Source organism: Antechinus flavipes, chromosome 1, assembly GCF_016432865.1.
Source record: "Antechinus flavipes isolate AdamAnt ecotype Samford, QLD, Australia chromosome 1, AdamAnt_v2, whole genome shotgun sequence".
Lineage (NCBI taxonomy): Eukaryota > Metazoa > Chordata > Mammalia > Dasyuromorphia > Dasyuridae > Antechinus > Antechinus flavipes.
The window spans coordinates 85,257,143-85,280,317 of NC_067398.1; the positions used below are offsets into that span (position 1 = coordinate 85,257,143).

The following is a 23,175-nucleotide window of genomic DNA, read 5'->3' on the forward strand; positions in this document are numbered from 1 at the left end:
GGTTTGGGATTGATATATACAAGTAGCTATGAACTATAAGTAAGTTTGCTCTATAGTAGTAATCTTTGACTGGTGAAGAACAGACTCACTTTAAATGTTTGAGATCCTATTTGATTTACATTCGCTAAAACAAAACACATTTGGCTAATTTAAATCCAACTATCCTTTGGTTAGAATTCTCCAATATCTAACCGTAGCTTTCTCAAAACCATTTTCCCCCCACTAGTTTGTCATTTTCCCCCTGACAATTACATGATATTTTGGCCTTTACTTAACCCTTTTTCTTTTGAATATATATGCTACTATAATGTTCCCAGTGGTGTATATGCACTTTCAGCCAAAGCAGTTATCAGTTAAATATTAAGCATCAGCTGCTTCTTGCCATTCATATGGGATTGTCCAAAGTATATTCTTGTAAGACAAGACATATTAGTATAAAATGTACCTCTGGGGTATTTACATCATAAAATGTAATTGTTTTTAGGCGAGCTATTAGGCTTCCTTTGCCAGTAGCAGTCTTAATGTATGGGATCTCAACTATTTCATTGGCAAACTCACATTTCATTTCTATTTTTTTTAATTGAAGCTTTTTATTTTCAAAACACATGCAAGGATCATTTTTCACCGTTGACTCTTGCAAAACCTTGTGTTCCACTCCTTCCCCCTCTCCCCCCCTTCCTAGATGGCATCTAATCCATATGTCACATTTCATTTCCAAAACAACTATTTCTTAAGTCCTACATAACTAATGTCTCTCAGGTAAAAAAATCACAACACATGTAGTGTTGGTTTCTTTGGATGGTAGTCTTTAGCTCATATCTTTCTTTTCTTTTCCTTAAAAGAATCTTCAAGGAGTGCAATTGTGAGCATTATCATTGTTTTCCATATCAGTCAGATGTGCAGAAATGTTGCTGATACCATCTGTGAATTAGGGTCCTGGAATGATTTTATCATTAGGAGGAATTGTAGAGATGGTCTAGTTTATCTCCCTAGGGTAGGCACTGTGTTTACAGATGAAAAAACTGAAACTTGACTAGGATTCTTATAGATAGCCATTTTGTTCATCTTTGTACTGTTAAAGTATTGAATTCTAAATTGGCCATGGTGAGCCTGGGTGGAAAACTGACCATATTCTCCACCTGGTCAACAATACATAAGGCCTTTAAAAAATTCAACCAAATTCATAAGACATTTAAAAAAAAAAAAGACCAGTGTGGTCCCATTTTTTTTTTTTTTAACTTGCTTTCAACCATTGTGATTGATGTGGAGCTTTCATAACACAAGGAGACTAGGATACAAAAGGAGACATTGGGAAGAGAAAAGGTGTCAGATACTGATAACTTGGCAGGGAGGGCCTATGTCAAAGAAAAGCCCCATACCACTACATTCATTTCACTTTACATCACCAATCAACCAAGAAAAGAATATTATACATCTAACTTGGAAGAAGCCAGACCATTGGAATGTCGTTTTTCTTTTTGTGGTATGTCCTTGCTTTTTTGGATCCTAATTAATTCATTTTGTTAGTAGTAGTAACCTCACTGAACAGTAAGCATTAAGTACCATCATAGAATTAGAAGGGACTTTGGACATCAAACCTCTTATTTTACAAATGAAGAAACTGAGGCTGATACCTGTTAAACATCTTAAGCATCACAGGTAGAGAGTATCAAAAATGATATTTGAACCCAGGTGCTCTTGCCCCTGTTGACTAATCAGTGTTCTTTTCCCCCTGTTTTCTCTTTAATGTATACAGTGTTTACCAGAGTTCCACCTGACTCTGGCAATAGGTGACTTTCAATGAAGTTTTCCAATTATTATCTTGGGTATGTAAATGCATTTGAGGTTTGTGCAATTAAAAATTATAAGGTATGTGTATGTACGCAGTATATTGCAAGGAATAAAGGCAGTTAAGCTATTGATCTAAATTTTTAAAAAACTGACTTTGAAGATAGTTTTTATAAATCAGTGAAAAGTGGTCTATTTGATAAAGAACACTACTGAAGTTCTTTTCTCCATTTTATAAAAAATATACGCAAAGCAAATCTCCATGTCCATTATTTTAATTTAAAGGTTGTGCTTGTGATTTGACTGGTCTCTGGTAATCATCTGAAGTTTTCGTACAGAGCATGGCTGTTGTCTAAGCTGTTCAACTTTGGCGCATTGATTTTCCATGCTTAAGCGGTTAGTCAAAGTGTACATCCATCCCTCCCTCCCTAATAATAGCTAAGTTGAGCACCATCCACCTTCTAATCTTATTTGGAGAAGTGATCATTTTTCCTTGTGGGTAAAGACATCATCCAGAGTAAAAATTTTGAGTTTTCTCCTTTGTATTTATGGACAAAGCATTGACCTTATGTACTCTTAATCAAACGTTTTACAGCCTAAAAATTTTTTTATGTTATTTCCCTTTGTGGCAATTCTCCTGGCATATACTATAATATTAGAGGCAGGAGAATGGAGACTACTGTTTGTTTCTTTGAAATGCATGGACAAAAAAATGCTATCAAGAACAGCTGTATTTGGTGTTGTTTTAATAATGATGCCTCTGTAAAAGAACACTAATATTTGAATCCATGGAATCTAATCATATGTAGGACTGGAAGGAAACTTCTTGAGGAAACTTGAGAAACAAAATGGTTCAAATGGTTTGTTTCTGGCTGTGCAAATTATGAGTGACAGAACCAGAATTCCATGACTCCAAATGGAATCTCTCATCTAAACCACATTATCAACATGTCTAAGGACCCCAATTTTCCAAAGAGCCATCTTAAGGGGTTAGCATGGTACCTAAAAAGAGCTTTGTTGTGGTTCAGTCTTTTTAGTCATGTCTAACTGTATATGACTTCCATTTGGCATTTTCTTGGCAGAGATAGAGTGGTTTGTGAGTTCATTCTCCAGCTTATCTTAAAGATGAGAGGAACTAAGGGTTAAGTGACTTGCCAGGATTATTTAGCTGGTAAGTGTCTGAGGCCAGAGTTGAACTCATGAAAATGAGTCTTCTGACTCCAGCCCTTGGCATTCTAACTTAATCTAGTTTTTTGAAAGCAGAGGGCTTTCAAAGAGAGCTAGAGGACATTTGCTTCTAGTCTCATCCTAACACCCAAATTAGTCATCACAATCTTCTAAGGATTTTCTGGAAAGGTTTGGTGAAAGCCTCTGTCCAGATTGCAATCTGATCTGGAATGTAATAGCAAAGCACTGATTTTGAGACCTTCATTCACATCACATTACATCTCTGCTATACTGTACAGATTCATGTACACAATTATGTTCATGTACACATGCACATAATTATGTAGCACTCACTGTATACTATAGAATGCTGGCAAACGCACACAACTGGGTCTGTATTCCAAAGAAATCAAAAAAGAGGGGAAAGAATCCATATATGTGCAAAATGGTAGAAGCCCTTTTTGTGCTGGCAAGAAATTGGAAAATAAGTAGATGCCCATCTATTGAGGAATGGTTGAATAAGTTATGATACATGAAAGTAATGAACAGGCTGATTTTAGAAAGGCCTAGAAAGATTTACATGAAGTGAAGCAAGCAGAACAGAAAAACATTGTAGGATTGTGCAATGATCAGACTTAATTCTTCTCAGTTCAGTGATCCAAGGTAATCCTAATAAACTTTGGATAGAAAATGCCATCCACTTCCAGAAAGAGAACTATGGAGACTGAATGTAGATCAACACATACTATATTCACCTTTTTTTTCCTTATGATTGTTCTCTTTTGTTGTAATTTTTTTTTCCTCCCAATATGATACATATGGAAATATGTACCCTCAAAAAAATGTTTTTACATATAGCTGGGGTGAGAGTGCTGGCACAACCACCCTTTAAGGTAGAGACATGTAAGTATTCCAGAAGATACATGACCTGAATATGACATTGTGCCTCTCTGGGCTATTTCATTGATAAATCTAAATCCATCTTCTACCTGTGGGACAGAAGTTCTGCTGGTCAACAGCTACTTCCCCCAAACCTTTAACTAACCCACCTTTCTCAAATCTGAATGGAGCAGTTTTGGAATAGCAAACTGGAAGAATCTTTTTGGAGAACTATCTGACAGTACAAAGAAAATATTGGACAGAGAAGTTGTTTTGGTTTTTTTTAATACCTTTGATGTAATGATACTACTTTGAGTGGGAATACTTTTCAAAAAATCTGTTTGCTTTTATAGCAACATCATATGTAAACTTAAACAGTTTAAGTGTCAACTGGAAATCGTAGTACATTAATGGAATGTAAATACTGTATTCAACCAACAAGGATAAGACATACAGAGAAATCTGGAAAGACCTTTATGAAATAATGAATAAAGAATTGATGTGAAGAGTGCAGAAAAAATTTAGATGGCACAGTAGATAAGAGTACTGGCCCTGGAATCAGGGGGACTTGAATTCAAATTTGGCCCCAGACACTGAACATTGAATATCTGTAATGGCATTAAAGTCTTTTCCAGAACTGTGACTTCAAATTGTGGACGCAAGTAGGGTTTTTAATTTTTTCAATATTTTATTTTCCAAACACATGTAAAGATCTCCACTTTCATTTCTTGTAAGGCTTTGTGTTCCAAATTTTTCTTTCTCCTTCCCTTACCTCACTCCTTCCTCAAGATAACAAGTAATCTGATATAGTTTAAATATTTCCATATTTGTCACATTATACAAGAAAAATCAGGCCAAAAGAAAAAAAATGAGGAAGAAAAAGCAAACAAAAAGTAAAAAATGTTATGCTTCAATCCATACTCCTCATTGTATGTGGATGGCATTTTCTATCCCGAGTCTATTGTAATTGCCTTGAATCACCATGTTGTTGAAAAGAAATCATCACAATCTTTTTTGAGGGTGGAGGGAGGCAGTTGGGGTTAAGTGACTTACTCAGGGTCACACAGCCAGGAAGTGTTTGTGTCTAAGGTGAGATTTGAACTCAAGTCCTCCTGACTTCATCACATAATCTTGTGAAAATATCTATAGCTTTAAAGTCGATTGTTCTGAAAACCGCTCTGATGAAATTACTTAGTGCCAAGATGACCTAATAACTCTATTGTTGAGCCATGTCATAAAATATAGTGAATTTTAAATCATTGGGGAGCTGTAAGGAATGAAGATGATAAACCCAAAGAGAAGTATGGAAAGATTTGTGTAACTGACCAAAATGAGATAAGGAGAACCAGGAGTGTACACAGGGACATCAGCTATGAAAATATGAAGAGTAAAACCACAATCTTAACTGAACCATAAAATTATAAAGAACAAGCTTGGCCTTCCCAAAAAAGGGACTAGAAGACATTTCCCTGTACTCTATTTGTAGACCTTGATATAGAACATTACATTTAATGTTAAATTATTTTTGTTTGATGTGTTGACTGATTTAAAATTTTTTATACCTCTTTTTCCCTCTGGGAGAGGTCAGACAAAAAAAAGGAGTGAAATCTAGGTATATAAAGAAAATTATTGGGCAGGTAGCTTTTTTCTTGCTCCTAGAAATTGTTCTTAACTGACTTGAATAATGGTCTCAATCCTAAACAGCGGCAAAGATTAAGACCTCGATCCCCAGGGATTTAGGAGAGATTAGAAATGAAGCAAGACGAGTATATCTCACATTTCCTTGTTAGTTAACGATTCCTCTCCTTTTCCTGTGTTCTCTGAAGCAGCTGCATCTGGGAACAGAGGGAGACAGGAAGTGAGTGGGAAGATGGCTACTTGTTTCTCCCAGGACTCATAATGATGTGGGTGTAAGCAACAGTAGACTGAAGTTATTTGTGTGTGTGTGTGTGTGTGTGTGTGTGTGTGTGTGTGTGTGTGTGTGTGTGTGTGTGTGTGTGTATTTCCCCAAACTCATGGACAAATCTTTTTAAGCTAGATAAATTTAGTTTTCCTGTGTAGAGATAGCCTTTATTTTATCATCTTACATTTTAATTTCTGCTCCCATCTAGGAATCAGGAAATAAGATGAGAATCTAGGACTTTTGGAGTAGTTTTCTTTTCATAGCTGTGATACTGGTATCTTGTCATTTTCATAGTCATTGCTTGCTGGTCTTTGAATCTCTGTAGATATTTGAGATTGTAATTGTAGACAAGAGGTATATTTTGGTAGTATAAAATATGTATCATAGCAACATTAGTTTCATAGTCTTCTAAATTTTATAAGCCACTTTAAAAATTGAAAATGAGATTAACCATTGAGTAAATAATAGAAGGTTTCTGACACCGTATGATCACTTAAATATACTCTATCCCTACCCCAGTATAGCATCACAGCTGAACTGTGTGAAGATAGCCAGATTTTCATAACTAATGACTGATTGAATATTATAAAACCCTAATGAAAGGGCAACTAATTGAATACTAAATTTTGAAAGGAAAATAATAATTAGGTGGAGAGATTTGGTCAGAGATATTCTATGTATGTTTAAGAAGTGTGAAAAATATAAGGTCAGAAAGTGAAAGATTTCATGGTATCCAGTAAGCACAAGATTTGCAGGAAAGTGAAAGAGACATTAAAGGAGGTCAATGGTTCAACAACTCATCTCTTTTTCCCCCTTCCTCTATTACATTACTCATAATAGTTTGGGCCCATAAGATTGCCCCATAAGAGACCCTGAACTGTATCATTACATCAAAGGTATTTTAAAAAACCAAAACAACTTCTCTGTCCAATATTTTCTTTGTACTATCAGATAATTCTCCAAAAAGATTCTTCCAGTTTGCTATTCCAAAACTGCTCCATTCAGATTTGAGAAAGATGGATTAGTTAAGGGTTTGGGGGAAGTAGCTGTTGGCCAGCAGAACTTCTGTCACACAGGTAGAAGATGGATTTAGATTTATAGATGAAATAGCCCAGAGAGGCACAATGTCCTATAGAGAACATGGGCTTGGGATTCTTTGATTGATATGTCTAATGAAAAATTCAGATAAATATTTGCAAAAATTAATTGAAAAGTATGTGAAAGCATTAGGTCAAGTCAAATGTGAAGTTGCAACAATATCGTATCAAAGATAGGAGCTTGAAAGAGGAACTTCACTGACAAATTAGATTTCTAATCAGTTTCAGAGAAGTTAAATGACATAGTAGGAGACCTAAGTCTCAAACCCAGATTTTAAATCTGAAAGAACCAAAAAATGTCAGTTATCTATGGGACCTTTTGTAGTCTATCTAATTCTAGAGGCAGAATTCTTAAAAAGTTAGAGCACTGACCCTGGAATCTGAAGGACTTGAGTTCAATGCTGGCCTCAGGCACTTAAACCCTTCCTAGCTGTGTGACCCTGGGCAAGTCACTTAACCCCAACTGTCTCGACAGAGGGCCGGGGGAGAGGGAGGGGAAGTAAAGTAAAAGTACAAACAGGAAGATTTCATTATCCTGTTTTGATCATACCTTTGCTGTGAACTAGAAGCAGAATTTGAATTGTTTATTTCCATTGGCCTGATCAGTGGTTGTTCTGATACCAAGTATTATAATGGTTTTTATAATTGCCTATCTTGAAGAAACTCAAAATTTTGGGGGGGGTTTAAATTTATAGTACTCTTCCAGGTCACTAGTAAAGAAATTTGTTGAAACTATGAGTGATAATGGAATGAAACTCCTTGAGAAAAGCTGTTGCAGTTAACTCTTAGACAAGCTAGACGGACTTTGGAAATATCCTCAGTAAAACCCTTCAGGAAAATGAGTCATCTGACCCAAGCTGTGCGGGGAGAGCTTGAGATGGTTTCCTTTCTCAAACTGGCAAGCAGCCATGTTTGAAAAAAATTAGGTAATAGCATAGTGAAGAGATTCTGTAAAAGCAGAAAGAGGAAAAATGGCAAGTCTTTTGTCTTCTGTTATCTGTCTTATAATGTCTCTATTTTCATATGATATTCTTTTCACGCCTATGTTGTCCAGAATCCACCTAACTATGAAGTTTTCCTTTGTTCCTACTTAAGCCTGTAACTAGAATAGTGGTCTACTTCTCAGTATTTAGGTGCTCTTCAAAACAGTTGCCTAGAGGTTTGTACTGTTAGCATTTTCACTTTTCTCCAGTTGAAATTGTGTTTGGAATTGGGCTTTTGTTTTCAATAAAAGGCTCTGTTTTTATTGATTCTGAATAAAACAATACAGATGAACTCTTTACTATGTCATATGGTGTCTTGACATAAATGAGAATAAAAGCAAATTTATCCTGTAAGATTTGAGTTAGCAACATTTGTTTTAAAGGGTTTTTAAAAATTGTAATAGTGAAGAATGGTGCTTAATCTTACTTGTCACAGAAGAAGGTGGTAAGAAAAATGATTTTAAAAGAAAGAGTAGAGGGAGGAAATAAACCTCCAGCCCTAAGACTACATATAATCTTCAAAACTATTAAGTATTGCTTAGTAAGTAGGAAAGTAGATCAGTAGAACAGACTTAAGTGGACAAGGAAGAATAAGCAAAGAGTAGTATTCAATAATTCCAGTGTTGAATAGATCTAAATACAGGATTACCTAGAAAGAACTCCCTATTTGACAAAAATTGCTGGAAAGACTAAAAGCATTCTGGAAAAATTAAGTAGGCCAGCATTTTATGTCTTATTCCTCAATAAATTTAAAATAAATGAGTGAATTGAAAATCAAAGATCTTCGCTCTTAATATCAAACAGGTTAGGACACAGCTGCACAGGAAGTAAATTAGATAATATTGATCACATAAAATTGAAAACTTTTTGCATCAACAAAATGAATGTCACTAGCATTAAAGAAGAATCCTGGGGCATCTAGGTGGCACAATGGATAGAGTACCAGCCCTGAAGTCAGGAGGACTCGAGTTCAAATCTGGTCTCAGACACTTAACACTTCCTAGATGTGTGACCCTGGACAAGTTGCTTAACCCCAATTGCCTCAGCAAAAAAAAGAAAAGAACTTAAGAAAAATAAACTGTAAAAAAAGTATGATTCAATCTGTTTTAAGACACAATCAGTTGTAATCAATTCTTTCTCTGGTATGGATAACATTTTTCATCATAAGTCCTTCAAAGTAGACTTTGATCATTTTATTGCTGAGGATAGCAAAGTCATTCACATCTGATCATCCCACATCATTGCTATTCCTTTGTACACAACACATGTCATTTTGCATGAACTCATGGAAGACTTTCCAAGTTTTTCTGAGAATATCTTGCAAATTTTTATATAACAATAGTATTCCATCACAACCACTTAACACAATTTATTTATCCATTCCCCACTTGATAGGCATCCCCTCAATTTCCAATTTTTTGCCCAGAGAAAAGAGCTGCTATAAATATTCAGTCTTATTAGCTCTTTTTTTGGATCCAGATGGCATCTTCTGTCCAAAGTCTTAAGATTGCTTTGGATCACTGAACCACTGAGAAAAGTGAAGTCTTTAATAGTTAATTATTGTATATTCAATGCTGTTATTGTATACAGTGTATTTCTGGTTCTGCTTGTTTTGCTCAGCATCAGTTCATGTAAAATTTTCCAGGCTTTTGTAAAATCAGCTTGTTCATCATTTTTTATAGAACAATTACATTCTATTATCTTCTTGTACCATAACTTGTTCAGCCATTCCCCAATTGAAGGTCATTTACTAATTTTCCAATTTTTTGCTACCACACACACACACACACACACACACCAAAAAAAAAAAAAAAAAAAAGGGCTGCTACAAACATTTTTGCACATGTGAAATCCTTTTCTCTTCTTTACGATTTCCTTGAGATACAGACCCAGTAATGGCATTGCTGGGTCAAAGGGTATGTACAGTTTGATAGCCCTTAAATATAGTTCCAGATTACTCTCCAGAATGGTTGGATCAATTTACAATTCCACCAACAATGCATTAGTGTCCCGGTTTTCCTACATCCCCTCCAACATTTATTGTTGTCTTTTCTTGTTATCTTAGCCAATCTGAGAGATGTGAGGTGGTACCTCAGAATTATTTTAATTTGTATTTCTCAATATCAATAGTGATTTAGAACTTTTTTTCCACATATCTATAAATGGCTTTAATTTTGTCATCTGAAAATTGTTCATATCAATTGGGGAATGGTTTATGTTCTTGGTGCTAGAATAATTTCAAAACCATACTAAGTGACTCTAAATTTTCCTTAAGAAAGTATGACTCTGTCTAGGGAATCAAATCAATATTGGGGGGGTTGCCTACCCTTGAGATAGGATCTTTCTAATTCACATAAAATGCTTTCTTTTTAACTCCTTATGAAATCAGTTCCATTAGAAGTGTTTTAAGGAAGGAATTATAGTTTTAGAGAGAAATCATCTGCCTATAGCCCACACAGCTTGTTATTATTAGAAGCAGGCTGGACTCTAGAGTTCTGAGTGTGGCTTTTATCATATCTGTTACCATACGTCTAGAGACTTTGAAAGATGTCCTTTCCCCTCTTACCTTCTTTCTCCTCCTCCCCAGCACAATGTATGAAATGCAAGTCAAAAAAATTAAGTAGGCTTTCAGCTGATACTTGGAGATCCTGCTGTGAGTGATTTTTATTAGAACAGTATGTCATTTCTATTCTAGTCTCATGTATTTCAATTTAGGCAGCCCTGCATAGTAGTTGATATTTATTTAGGGTTTTGAATATATTATCTCACATAAGCCTCACAAAAAGATCCTGTGAAGTTAGTATAATTTCATTTTATCAGTAGACAAACTGGGGTTATTCTTTCCTGTGTTACCACAGCTAGTCGATATCACAGCTAAAATTTAAACCTAGGCTTTTCTTTCTGACTATATATTCAGGGTTCTTTCCACTGTACTATAGTCCCTAATAACATATTATTTCAGTCTTTTATAGATGTTATAATATTCAACTTGATTGGAAAGAACTGAGGTCTTCAAGGTGTCAGTTTCATCATAGCCTTTTCTTTTCTTCTCTTTTTCTCAAACATCACCCTCATTCCTAAGAACCACCTTGGGAAATGTTTAGGAGAAAGGAACCAACTAGATGATGAATAGTCTGGCCTGACTTTGTATACTTTCATAAAATCAGGGCAGCAGATAATCTCAGTTTCATAAATCTCAAGCCTTTTTCCACCTTCTTGATCTGACTTTTTATAAAATATTATTGGCATTATTTATGCCACATTTCAGTTAAGAACTGGAAAAGGAGCTATAAAATGCATTGATGGCTAACATTTATATACTCCTGTCAGACAAAGCAAAATTTGCTTTGCAGATTCCTTAATATTTCATTGTGCTCTTATTCCTATTTTACAGTGAGGAAGCTGAGGCAAATGGGTTAAGTGACTTGTGCAAGGGAGCACATCTGTTACTCTCATTATTCACAGCATCACCTAGCTGCCATATATATTGTCACTATTGATTGGAAAAGAAGTGGCTTTAGGTTAGAAAGTGAATTTCATATGTCCTACTCCTAAAAGGGTTGAGGACAGCTAAGCAGTACAATAAAATAGAGTGTGTCAGGCCTGAAGTCAGACTAATCTTTCCGAGTTCAAATCCAGCCTCGAGCACTTTTTAGCTATGTGACCCTGGGCAAGTCACTTAACATCCCCTCAATTTCTTCATCTATGGAGCAAATTAGTGGCAGACCATTCCAATAATTTTGCCAAAAGAACCTCACTTGGGGGCTCAGTCAGACATGTGTGAACACCAGCAATGAGGGTCCTTCATATAATTTAACATGTTTAACATGTATTAGACTTCATGCCATCTAGGGGAGAGGTGGGGGAAGGAGGGGAAAATTTGGAACAGAAGGGTTTGCAAGGGTGGTCAAATGTTGAAAAAATTTCCATTATGTATGTTTTGTAAATAAAGATGTAATAATTTTTTTTAATTTAATGAGGGTGGTTCTGAATAGAAGCAAGAAGGAATTGAATTGTGTTTCTCTATTTCCTCAATTCAGAAATCTGTTCTAGTCCTAAATTAACTATATAATGTTGACTATTCATTGATAAAATTTCTTTTCAATCAGTCTGGAAATGTAGATATTTCTGGACAAGTAACAAGTCCCAGGGGTACCTGTAAGAATTGCATTTTTTTGCATTTCTGTTTTATCTACCTGCATGCCCAAGAAAATCATGTATTCACATATGCTAAGTGTAAATGTACTTTTGTAACAAATTTCTCCTCTTCTTATTTTCCAGCTATGGCCGCCATCCGAAAAAAGTTGGTTATAGTTGGTGATGGTGCATGTGGGAAGACATGCTTGCTGATTGTATTTAGCAAAGACCAATTCCCTGAAGTTTATGTGCCCACGGTGTTTGAAAATTATGTAGCAGATATTGAAGTGGATGGAAAACAGGTAAGTGGACATTCTATGAAAGCTGTTGTATATTTCCCATTTTGTCATACATAAAAATAGTAGGAAAATATGTAATCTTAAAGTATATTTGCTGGCCTTAGAACAAGGTTCTTTGGAGAAGGTAAATGGTATTAAAAGGTAACATTTCATCTCTTTTATTAATCCCCTGTTGGCCCTGTCTAGGTTTGTTAACAAGATAGCCTAAGCAGATAGCTTTCAATGGCAAAGTGATAGTAAAAGAAAAAAATCTTAATTTATCCTAGATCCTTTCATACAATCCAATCTATTCCTCCAATTTGTGACAAAAGTATACCATGAATCCTCTCAAACAGAAGGCTCCTTAAATTTATTCCTGATCTTGGCCTTTGTCAACAAATAAGGATTCGAAGGAAGTTCTTTATACCAAGATAATCTCTCATTCAATCCACAATTTAGATATATTTCCTGGCTCATCATACCATTCTTAGATTCAGGCCTAGGATTCGTATGCCACATGCTGAAACTATTATCTGAAATACAATAAAAGAGAATCCTACCTTACAATATGCAAGAGAACTATTTAGCACACCCTGGACCACGATTTTCTGTTTTTTTACTGTTTAAAAATACCATGGTCCTGGAACTCTTATTAGTAGATGGGCAATAGACATCTAGCCAATTTCAGATGGTAGTAATTTAGAAATGCTTTTCCTCCAGTTTTTATGTACTAGTCACTGTGAAAGAACTTGATTGTGACTTCTCAGTTCATTTTGTCTAAAAAGCTCAATTTTATGTAACATCTTAAAAATTACCCCAAATCGTTTTTCATACAACCCATCCTAACGGGCTGTATGAAAAACAATTTGGGGTAATTAATGGTTATATGCCAAGAACGAGTACTAAGTAATTACTAAAGAGTTATATCTTCATTTTATAAATGTGAGACCCAGGGAAGAAAAAATGAGGTTCCCTAATTCATATAGCAAGAACATAAATATAGTTCTTCTTTATCAGTACTCTTAAACTACATCACATTTCTTCTCTTCCCTTCCCCCATCCTCATACTACCCATCTAATATTTCTCATCATCCTGAGATATGAAGATCACTCCCGAACTACAGAGATCCATGAGTTTAATGTCTGTACATTGGCAACATCTTTTTTCCTGTGGGGCAGTCTAGAATTGTTACCATTTTTTTCCCCAAAAACATAAACTCCAGGGGAGCTCAACTTTTTTGATTGAGAAATGTTAAATAGGGGGAGGGGACAGGGGAGCGGAAGGCAACATATTATGGGAAGAAGAGACATCCATGGGTTAAGATAGTTAATGACTGTGACAGGTGGCAGTGACTAGAACAGCAGAAAAGGTCATGCCCTTTGTGGAGCTATGCCAGGTTTAAGTCGAAAGAGGACAATATCACCAGAGAAACAGACTGAGAAGTCCTAACAAAAATTCATCAACTCTGTTTTCTGGTATGAAGGCTTTTCTTATTAGTGTTGTCGGTTTACATGAAGAAGTGAAATACTCTTTTGGGAAGGGAAGAATTGTTCTCTCCTTCCAAGTTCCCTTTAAAGTGCATTCATACAAACTAGTCAAGATTTAACTTGACTCCTCTTAACTCCAAATACACCAAGCAGGTTATTTATTTACACAGTACCAAACAGGCTCTTTTGTAAAGCTTTTTAAATGGAAATGGATATACACTATATAATAACAAGCTGTATGTTACATTTTGCAAAGCACTTTTACATGAATATTCTTACTTGGTGCTCACAAATAGTCCACTAAAGTAGGGTGCTACAGATATGACCACATGTATAGCTGATAGTTCAGCAGTCTAATGGTCCTTTTTTAGAATACATTCTGTGATTCAACAGCTGTTTGGGGTAAGGTATATCTCTTGCTTCACTTCCATTACCATATAAATATGTTTATATGAAAGTTATGATTTGTTGCTTGAGTGATAATTGAAGATGCAGCTTAGATTTTCCAGGTGATCACTATTTTTGAATGAATTGCAATATGTCCTGTATATCATTGCTCAACTAGAAAGGACCTTGAAAAATATAAATTTCTTGGTTTATAAAAAAAGCAAAATGAGGCCCAGGATTGTCTTATTCTGTAGTCTTCCCTAATGACCTTTATCATTGACCACTTTGCGTAGTGCTCCCCATCATTATGGGAAAAGGTGTAAGGGATAAAGTCTAATTTTCCCACCCTCCAAAGGTTGAGAAGCTGGGCCTTGGTCTTCATCTTTCTCCTACTCCCTAATAAGTGTCCACACTCCCTGTAGAGGAGAAGGAGTGGAGTTGTCCTGGGGGCAGGACAGATTCTGCTGGAGCAACAAATGTTGAGCTACCTTAGAGTAGAAAGAAAAACCTTCCTGTCCTCTGACTGTTCAGAGGTGAGAGGGGGATGCCCTTTCATTGCAGGTGCTGGTCTTTAAAAGAGGGCTGTCCTGGGGGAGGTGGGGAAAGAGAAGAGAAGTAATGGTTTAAAGGAGAGTAGGCCCAGAGCCATGTCCACTGCTGGTCCTATCAGTAGGTGAATCATTTATTTAACTACTTAGAGCTCAGGCTTCATGTCTATAAAATAGAAATTGTGTTTGCATTATTCATCTCACAGGGATAACCCTGTGAGATGAGGCTCAGGCATGCAAAAAGCACAAAAAGTGCTTTACAAACCTTACAGCGCTCAGTAGCATTGGCTGTTTGATACTGTTTGCCAGTTGATGAGGAACAGGGGAGTGTTGCTTCTTCTGTGACAGCTGAATACACAGAGGTTGTGGGTCTTGAGCTAGATGACCTAAGTGCCTAAGGATTAACTCAGACAGCCAGGCTGGACAGTGTATAAGACATTAGGCCTGGTGTCAGTAAGACAAGAGTTTAAAATCCAGTGTTGGTCACTTAATAGAGCGTTGTGACTGTACACAGATCATTTAACCTTTCTCTGTTTTATTTTCTTCGAGTGTAAAATTATAATAATAATAGTTTCTGTTTTTATAGGATCATGAGAATCAGTTAGATACTAAATGTTTATTCCTTCCCACTTTTTTGGTGTTGCACAGGTCTTATACATCAGTTTCATCCTTTGCCACAGCTAATAAACCTTTACAAATTGGAAATAGCAAGATTTGATAGGACTATCTTCTGTGAATATAACCTATAAATAATGTTATTGAAATAGCATCTTCTCTGATAGATGAGATACAAAATAATCCATGTTCCTTCATCTGATGAACTCCACAGATTCATAACTGTGGTTTAGCCTTATCCTTAAATGGGAAAAATTGGATCCTTTCTGATTCCTTTTGCCTTTTCTACCAGCTTCCAGTAGATTCTCCCTCCCTCCTCTCCCCCCTTTCCAAGTTAGCCTATTTCTGCTACAACTAACAGACACTGAAGGGAGTGAGAATTCTGGAGTGTTTCTGGCAGGAGTGTATCAGGAAAGGTTAGGTTGGAATTTCTGTGCAAATGTGTCTCCTGGACAGGCTCATCCTCTTTTCAGCCAGTAGATTGCTATTTATAGTTCATTCAGTTTCCTTGGCAGTTCATATTTATCCTTTCTGACTGCCCACTTCCCCTTCTGCATAAAAGTTTAGTGACTAAGGTCATGGATAAACTCCAGTAATGATATAAAATTTAGTTTAATCCCTGCCCAATTCTACCCCCAGCTTGGGAGATTGCACAATATAGTATAAAAGTATTGATCTTAGATTCAAGGGGCCTGAATTCAATAAGTGTGCAATTTACTATCTGTACCCCATTTATTCTTTCTCCATAAAGGTTTTCATCTATGTAAAATGTAGGTGCTTCTGTAAACTTTTTACACCTAGAGAAGCAGTGAATCTTGAAAGCAACAAGATGTTTTCATCTTTTGAAAGAATCTCTTCTGTCCAGATGTAGGTACTTTATGTTCATCCTGCTTTCTTATGGTTGTGGTTATTATCTTACCTAAATAATCTGCCTTTTTTCTCCATATAGGTGGAGTTGGCTTTGTGGGACACAGCTGGTCAAGAAGATTATGATCGCCTTAGACCTCTTTCCTACCCAGATACCGATGTTATACTTATGTGTTTTTCCATCGATAGCCCTGATAGTTTAGGTAAGTCGTAATGCTTTGTATATGGGTAAATGTGGAGGAGTGATAATCAAGCCCTGTACATGTACATCTAGTGATAAAATTTCATTTGTTTGACAGTAACTTCCTGTTGAGTAAGTTGCAGTGCTAGATTTGGATCCCACCCTTACCCTAGTCCATCCCCCATCCATTTCCCATCACTAAGTAACAAGATGCATGCACCAAGCAGTTAAAGCGTCATGTGGCAAGATCTGGGCCAGATTGCACAACAGTGTGAGGGAGGGTTTGTGGAAGTTAGAAACACTCAGCTGAGAATTAGGAGGTATTTCCACGAATAGAGACAACAATGAATAGAATAAAGGTTCAGCCATCTAAAATGTCTAAATCTTGAGAAACACTAGTTTTTGTAGCTACTGTTTTATCCCAGGGAGAAAATCCTCTGTTCTGGGGATTAGTTCTTCTAATCTTTCTTTTTTTTCTGATATATAATTTATGACTATGACATAGAGAGACTCCTAGCCAGCAAACTCAGGATGACAGTTTGGGAAACTTCCATGAGTTCTAAGGAGATAAAAGTACCCTGTTTCCAAATTTGAAATTTGGGGAAATTTTCCGGGAAAAGGAGTATATTCCAAATACAAATTTAGTTCTTTAAGATTTTTGGTTTAAAATAGCAGCACTTTTTGTTGTTGTTCTGCCCATAAACCTTCTTAATACTGATTTTGTTTAATGAAATTGTAATAGATTTCTATAATCATAATAATAGTTTCGAGTGCTATCTATTTTGTTTTGTTTTGTGATTATACATGTACATTCTTTTTTAATATGTTCATTTCTTTATGAATCATGTTGGAAAAGAAAAATCAGAACAAAAGGGAAAAAACACAAAGAAAGGAGGAGAAACAGAAGAAAAAGAAAATGAACATAGCATGTGTTGATATATATTCAGTGGCCGTAGTTCTCTCTCTGGCTACAGATGGCATTTTCTATCCAAGGTTTATTGGAATTGCCTTGAATCACTGAACCACTGAGAAAAACTAAATTTGTCATAGTTAATCATCACATAATCTTTCTATTAATGTGTTCACTGTATTCATGATTCTACTTCTTTAGCTCAGCATCAGTTCATGCAAAATCTTTTTAGATCTCTCTAAAACCAACTTGTTCATTTTATTTTACAAAAAATATTCCATTATTTCACATACCATGATTTATTCATCCCCTCAATTGAGGAGCATCTATTCATTTTCCAACATCAGTATATTAATAAAGTTAGCTATAGTTGAAGCGTTGTGATGTTTTCTATTTAGTATGCTAAAGTAATAGCATTGAGAATAATTGGTGAGCTGGTGCTTATTTTCTGATATGACAAAACTTCCCTTCTACAAAATAGAATTCTGGCCCAGTAGCATAATATGCTTCTTATGATAATAGTCTTAGCAATTGGGTAAATGTCTCAGTTTTAGGGTGTAAGAATAATTTGTGTTTAAAGTTACTTAAACCTCTTTTAGGATTGCCATGATGTTGCCAAAAGATAGAAACTTGTTGTCACCCTTCAAATGTATCTGACTATATTAAATTGATAAAAAGCCCATGTTTCCCTGATAAACTTAAAAGTCCCTCCATAGGCTGCAATTAAGTAATTAAGGCCCTGGGATATTTGTGAATTGGAGCAAGTAAGGTTCTCTGGTAAACCAGCCTTAAAGTAACTTTAAAGTCTCTTTTAATTGTCACAAAGGCAGGTAGGTCTATGTAAAAGTGTCTTAGTGAGAAAAGTAGACTCATTTCAGTTGTGACCACATTCTGGTACTTTTTTTTTGACAGAAATACTAGAGTCGTTTGCCATAATAGCCTTCTTCAGTTCTTTTATAGATATTATAGATATGTTTTGGGGGTCGTGGTAAGGAAAGTACTTAGTAAATTTTTTAATGGTATTTTATTTTTCCAATTACACACAAAGACAATTTAAAACATTGATTAGGGGAGGCGGGGATTTGAATTCATATGCCCAAAGAGTGCATACTCTTTGATCCAGCAGCATTGTCTCTACTGGGCCTGTATCCCAAAGAGATCATTAAAAAAAGGAAAAGGACCCACATGTGCAAAATGTTTGTAGCAGCCTTTTTTATAATTGCAAGAAAACTGGAAATTGGATACTCATTAGTTTGAGAATGGCTGAATTAAATTATGATATATGAATGTTGTAAGATATTATTGTTCTCTAAGAAACGATCAGCGAATGATTTTAGAAAGGCCCAGAGAGACTTACATGAACCGATGCTAAGTGAAGTGAGTAGAACCAAGAGAACATTATATATGGCAACCACAAGATTATATGATGAACAACTCTGATGGATGTGGCTCTTTTCAACAATTCAACAATTGGATGATTCAGACTAGTTCCAATGGTCTTGTGATGAAGAGAGAGCCATTTGCATCCAGAGAGAGACTATGAAGTTGCACGTGGATCTCAGCCTAGTGTTTTCACTTTTTAATTGTTGTTTTCTTTCTCTTTTTTTCCTTTTTAATATGGTTTTTCTTCTGCAGCATGATAATTATGGAAATATGTATAGAAGAACTGCACATGTTTAACCTATATTGGATTACTTGCTGTCTAGGGGAGGAAGTTGGAAGGGAAGGAGGGAGAAAAAAGTATTTGGGACACAAGGTTTTTTTTTTGTTTGTTTGTTTTGCAAAGGTGAATGTTGAAAACTGTGTGTTTTGAAAATAAGTATTCAAAATAAAAAGAAAATTTTGAGTTTGAAATTTTTTCCTTTCCTAAAAATAATTTTAAATAACAAATTTCTACATTAGTCGTGTTGTAAAAGAAGAAACAGACCAAAAAGACAAAATTAAAAAAAAAATTAATAGAGAATAGTGTGCTTCGGGGCTGCTAAGTGATGCAGTGGATAGAGCACCAACCCTGAAGTCAGGAGGATCTGAGTTCAAATCTGGCCTCAAATACTTAACACTTTTTAATCAGAGCTCTTTCTGTAATTTTTATGTACTTCTATGCCCTCATGATTCTTGTTTTTGGTTCTTCCAGAAAACATCCCAGAGAAGTGGACCCCAGAGGTGAAGCATTTCTGTCCCAATGTGCCCATCATCCTGGTTGGGAACAAGAAGGATCTTCGAAATGATGAGCACACAAGAAGGGAGCTGGCCAAGATGAAACAGGCATGTCCTCAGGAGGGGAAGAGGGGAGTGGACTGCCGGGCCCTGTATATGCAGAATATGGGAAGCTGTGTGTGTGCTCTTTCTTTGGCCCAGACTCTTCTCAACCTCTTCACAACTAACAAGCTTGGCTTGGGTGTCACTGAGAAGAATGTTTTGAAGGTCTTCTCTGTGTTCTTCCCCAGAAATCCGAGCTTAAAGTAAAAATAGCTTGAGACTGAAAGTAGTGGGCATCTGACTGCCGATTCCATCTCAGCCATTTTACTCTCTAACTTAGGTAGAAATAATTACCTCCATGTTACAGAAAGATATTGGGGGGGGGGGGGGCGCGATGAGGGGCAGCAGGGAAAAAAACTTCCTAGAGTCCTTAAGTAGCTGCTGCAGAACCAAAATGATGGATTCAGTAATCCACATTTTGTGTTACAGAGTCAAACTAGTTACTTCTGGCTCTGCTGCCCACTTAGTGTTTCTCTTCTGGCCTCATTTTTGTTCGTCTATAAAATGTGAAAGGATTGCATCAGATCTCTCCAAAGCCTATTTTGTTGCAGCATTCTACCATTAGACTCTGCTGCTTTCAAACAAAGACATTGAGGTTCATAGAAATCTCCATTTTCCTGACTGTTACGAAGATGAATTGAAAGTACTTTTTGCTTTGCTTTTAAAATAAGGATTCCATCACTTTAATAAATAACTCTATTCACCAAAAATGAATATTAATGGTGGTTTAGAGAAGAATATAGGAAATGATTATTTTCAGCTCAAGAAATCAAATATTAGGTATATCAGAATAAGATCATATGCTTTTAAGTAGGAAGAGTTACCAGACACCACTTTGAGATCTCAGCTCTGGATATACAATAGCAAATAACTTCATTTCTTTAGGCTTTTTTCTCCTCATCTGTCAAATTAGGATGTTGTAGTAGATGGATTTGGTGTTCTCCAAAGTCCATTCTAGTTCTCCTTTGACTGTATATAAGTGAGCTCATGAGAACTTTTTCTTCTACCAGAATTGAAGCAGCTGACTCTTAGGGTCAACAGCCCAAGAGACATTGAGGTCCTGGGTTTATTTAGGGACCATATGGCTATTGGTGTGAACTCTGGGGTAGATGTCCTTATTATCCATAATATTTGCCTTTTCTCACAAATCTCAACAGCCTTTCAAGAAAGCAAATATGTCCCTTTCAAGAGAGAATTTGTATTTTAGACCAGTATTTGCCAGCCAGGTTTTCAGTCTCTGGATAGATATTTTGAGATTAGAATCCTTTAACAGATATTTATCTGGCCTAGTGTTTTATTGCTCTCCTGGGAATTGGCATTAGAAAACTTCCCCCTACTTTCCATCTTAAATTGGTAGAGAAGCTCCTTCTGCTGATTATAGTCATAAGTAGTGCCTGAGGATAGTATCTTTTCAAATTTTATAGTATAAAACATAAATTTAGCTAGTTTCAGAGAATATGGATTATCATGTCCTAGCTCTGTTACTTTTATTGTTTCCTCTTGAAGTGAAATGAAGAGGTCAGAATAAATATTAATTATTTAGTGTAGTTTTTGTAGATGGTTTGTGTGGATGGTTCCCAGGATATGGCCATATAATTCACTCCTACTTTCTTAAAAGGGTTTCTTTTCTCTCCACAGGAGCCAGTGAAACCTGAAGAAGGCAGAGATATGGCAAATCGGATTGGTGCATTTGGTTATATGGAGTGTTCAGCAAAGACCAAAGACGGTGTGAGGGAGGTTTTTGAAATGGCCACAAGAGCGGCTTTGCAAGCCAGACGTGGAAAGAAAAAATCCGGGTGCCTTGTCTTGTAAACACAGTGGAAAGCCCAAGCCCTCACTCGGTTAATTTTTGAAGTGCTGTTTATTAATCTTAGTGTATGATTACTGGCCTTTTTCATTTATCTATAATTTACTTTAAGAGATTTACAAATCAGAAATCATCTTGCTACCAGTATTTAGAAGCCAACCATGATTGTTTAATGACAGTCTGTGTCCAACACATCTGTGCACACCAGGGTCCCTCTGACATTACTCTTAATAACCTTCTTCATTCTCCCAACCAGCACATCTGGCACTAATTCAAGGGAATTCTTAACTTCTTGCTTCTTTCTAGAAAGAGAAAGGTGATAACTTTTGTGAATTGGGCTTTAACTACTTTTATACCTAACATGTCCTGTTGCTGTCAGCTGCAGGGCCCTCTGGGGAATAAATACGGAGTCACTTCAGAGCAGGACCACTTATAAGGCTTTTATTGGTATAACTCTGGGGTATTATTCAGTTATTTGAAAATGGGACCTAGCCAAATAGGCTACAAGTAAGTTCCCATGCAGCTGTAGCAAAGCTACAGTTCTGTGGTTTCATGTTAGTTACCTTAGAGTTACTGTGTAATTAGTGCCACTTAATGTATGTTACCAAAAAATAAATATATCTACCCCAGCTTAGATGTAGTATTTTTTTGTATAATTGGATTTCCTAATACTGATATTTGTTATCTCTACAGAAGGTCTCTTTGGTTTTTGTTATGGGGTTTTTTGGTTTTTTTTGGTTTTTTTTTTTTTTTTAAAGAACATTTGAACATAAAGTCAGTGGAAAAACATTTGAAATCCCTTTTTGTCAATTTCTCCAGTGAATGACAGCCATTAGCAGTTCCTTTTCTACACAACATACTCCAGTGTCCACCTCATCCCCTGGAGCTGGGGCCAGTGAATGGGGAATTTGTTCCACTGTAAGGCAATGCTATGGGTTCAGAAATTCGAGTGATGGTGTCTAAACTCAAGTTGCAGCATCTTGGTATATATAATGTTTTCTTATTTCTTACTCTAAAAGTGGTGACTCCCCTTAATTTCCTTGGGGAGCTTGCTACCCATTCTCTTTGTTGGTGGCCAAAGTCCCCCCTTGGAAGAACTTCTCATTCCTCTCCAGCTGACTAAACTTTTTTCTGTATCAGTTAATTTTTCCAACTACTAATAGAATAAAGGCAGTTTTCTAAACTTCCTGTATCCTGGTATTTGTCTCGCTCACTCTCCAGGCCAACAGTGGCAGGTGAGGGGGGTGTCCCAGGACAAACTTTGAGATAGACTAACTTCAGTGGTTTAGTTATGCTTTAAAAAAAAAAAAACATTGTCTCTATTGGATCCAGAATCCTGTATTAATCAGCCTTAGTAAAATAGGAGCCTTGTCCTCATGGAGTTAAGAGGGGAGGGAGAGATTCAGAAAAGCAGTAGGAAAACAGCCATACTATCTTGGCTAGAGTTGCAAATAAAATACTATAGAAGGAAGAAGGTCCTTCCTGACCTGGGAAACAATTCCTAAAGTGGAATTAGTGGGGCCAAATGTATTAACTTAAGAATGATTACTTAAAATTTAGATATAGCATATTTAGGATTGAAGGATCAATAAAAGAGTAAGTAGGAAGATTGGTAAAGAGGTTATTAACATTTCTGGGTGGCAGTTTATTGGAACCAGCAGTATACACAGGAGTGGAAGAGGTAACCCCGAAAGGGCCAAAATTGTTCATAAGACTTGAGTATGGACCCCAGTTTGAGATCTGCTTTCCAGAGTCCACTTTTTAGCAAGTAAAATGGATTCTGAGAGTAGCATTTACAGGGCATGTTTTCCTTTGAAGGTTGACTAGGGAGGAGAGAGGACTTTAAACAGAAATAATCATTTTACCTCTTCTCACTAATAT

The 23,175-nt window shown here is 36.2% G+C and overlaps 1 protein-coding gene across 2 annotated transcripts in view; it reads left to right on the top strand.

Annotated features, from left to right (window-relative positions):
• RHOA (ras homolog family member A) overlaps positions 1-22,477 on the top strand; it is a 56,071-nt gene extending 33,594 nt beyond the window's left edge. For both annotated transcript variants that reach the window (XM_051986764.1, XM_051986756.1), the window contains 4 exons: positions 12,099-12,256; positions 16,220-16,340; positions 19,363-19,493; positions 21,126-22,477. In XM_051986764.1, coding sequence (XP_051842724.1) covers positions 12,101-12,256; positions 16,220-16,340; positions 19,363-19,493; positions 21,126-21,299 — 582 coding nt within the window. In that variant the 5' untranslated portion in view covers positions 12,099-12,100 and the 3' untranslated portion in view covers positions 21,300-22,477. The remainder of the gene's footprint in view (positions 1-12,098; positions 12,257-16,219; positions 16,341-19,362; positions 19,494-21,125) is intronic.
• The last annotated feature ends 698 nt before the right edge of the window (positions 22,478-23,175 follow it).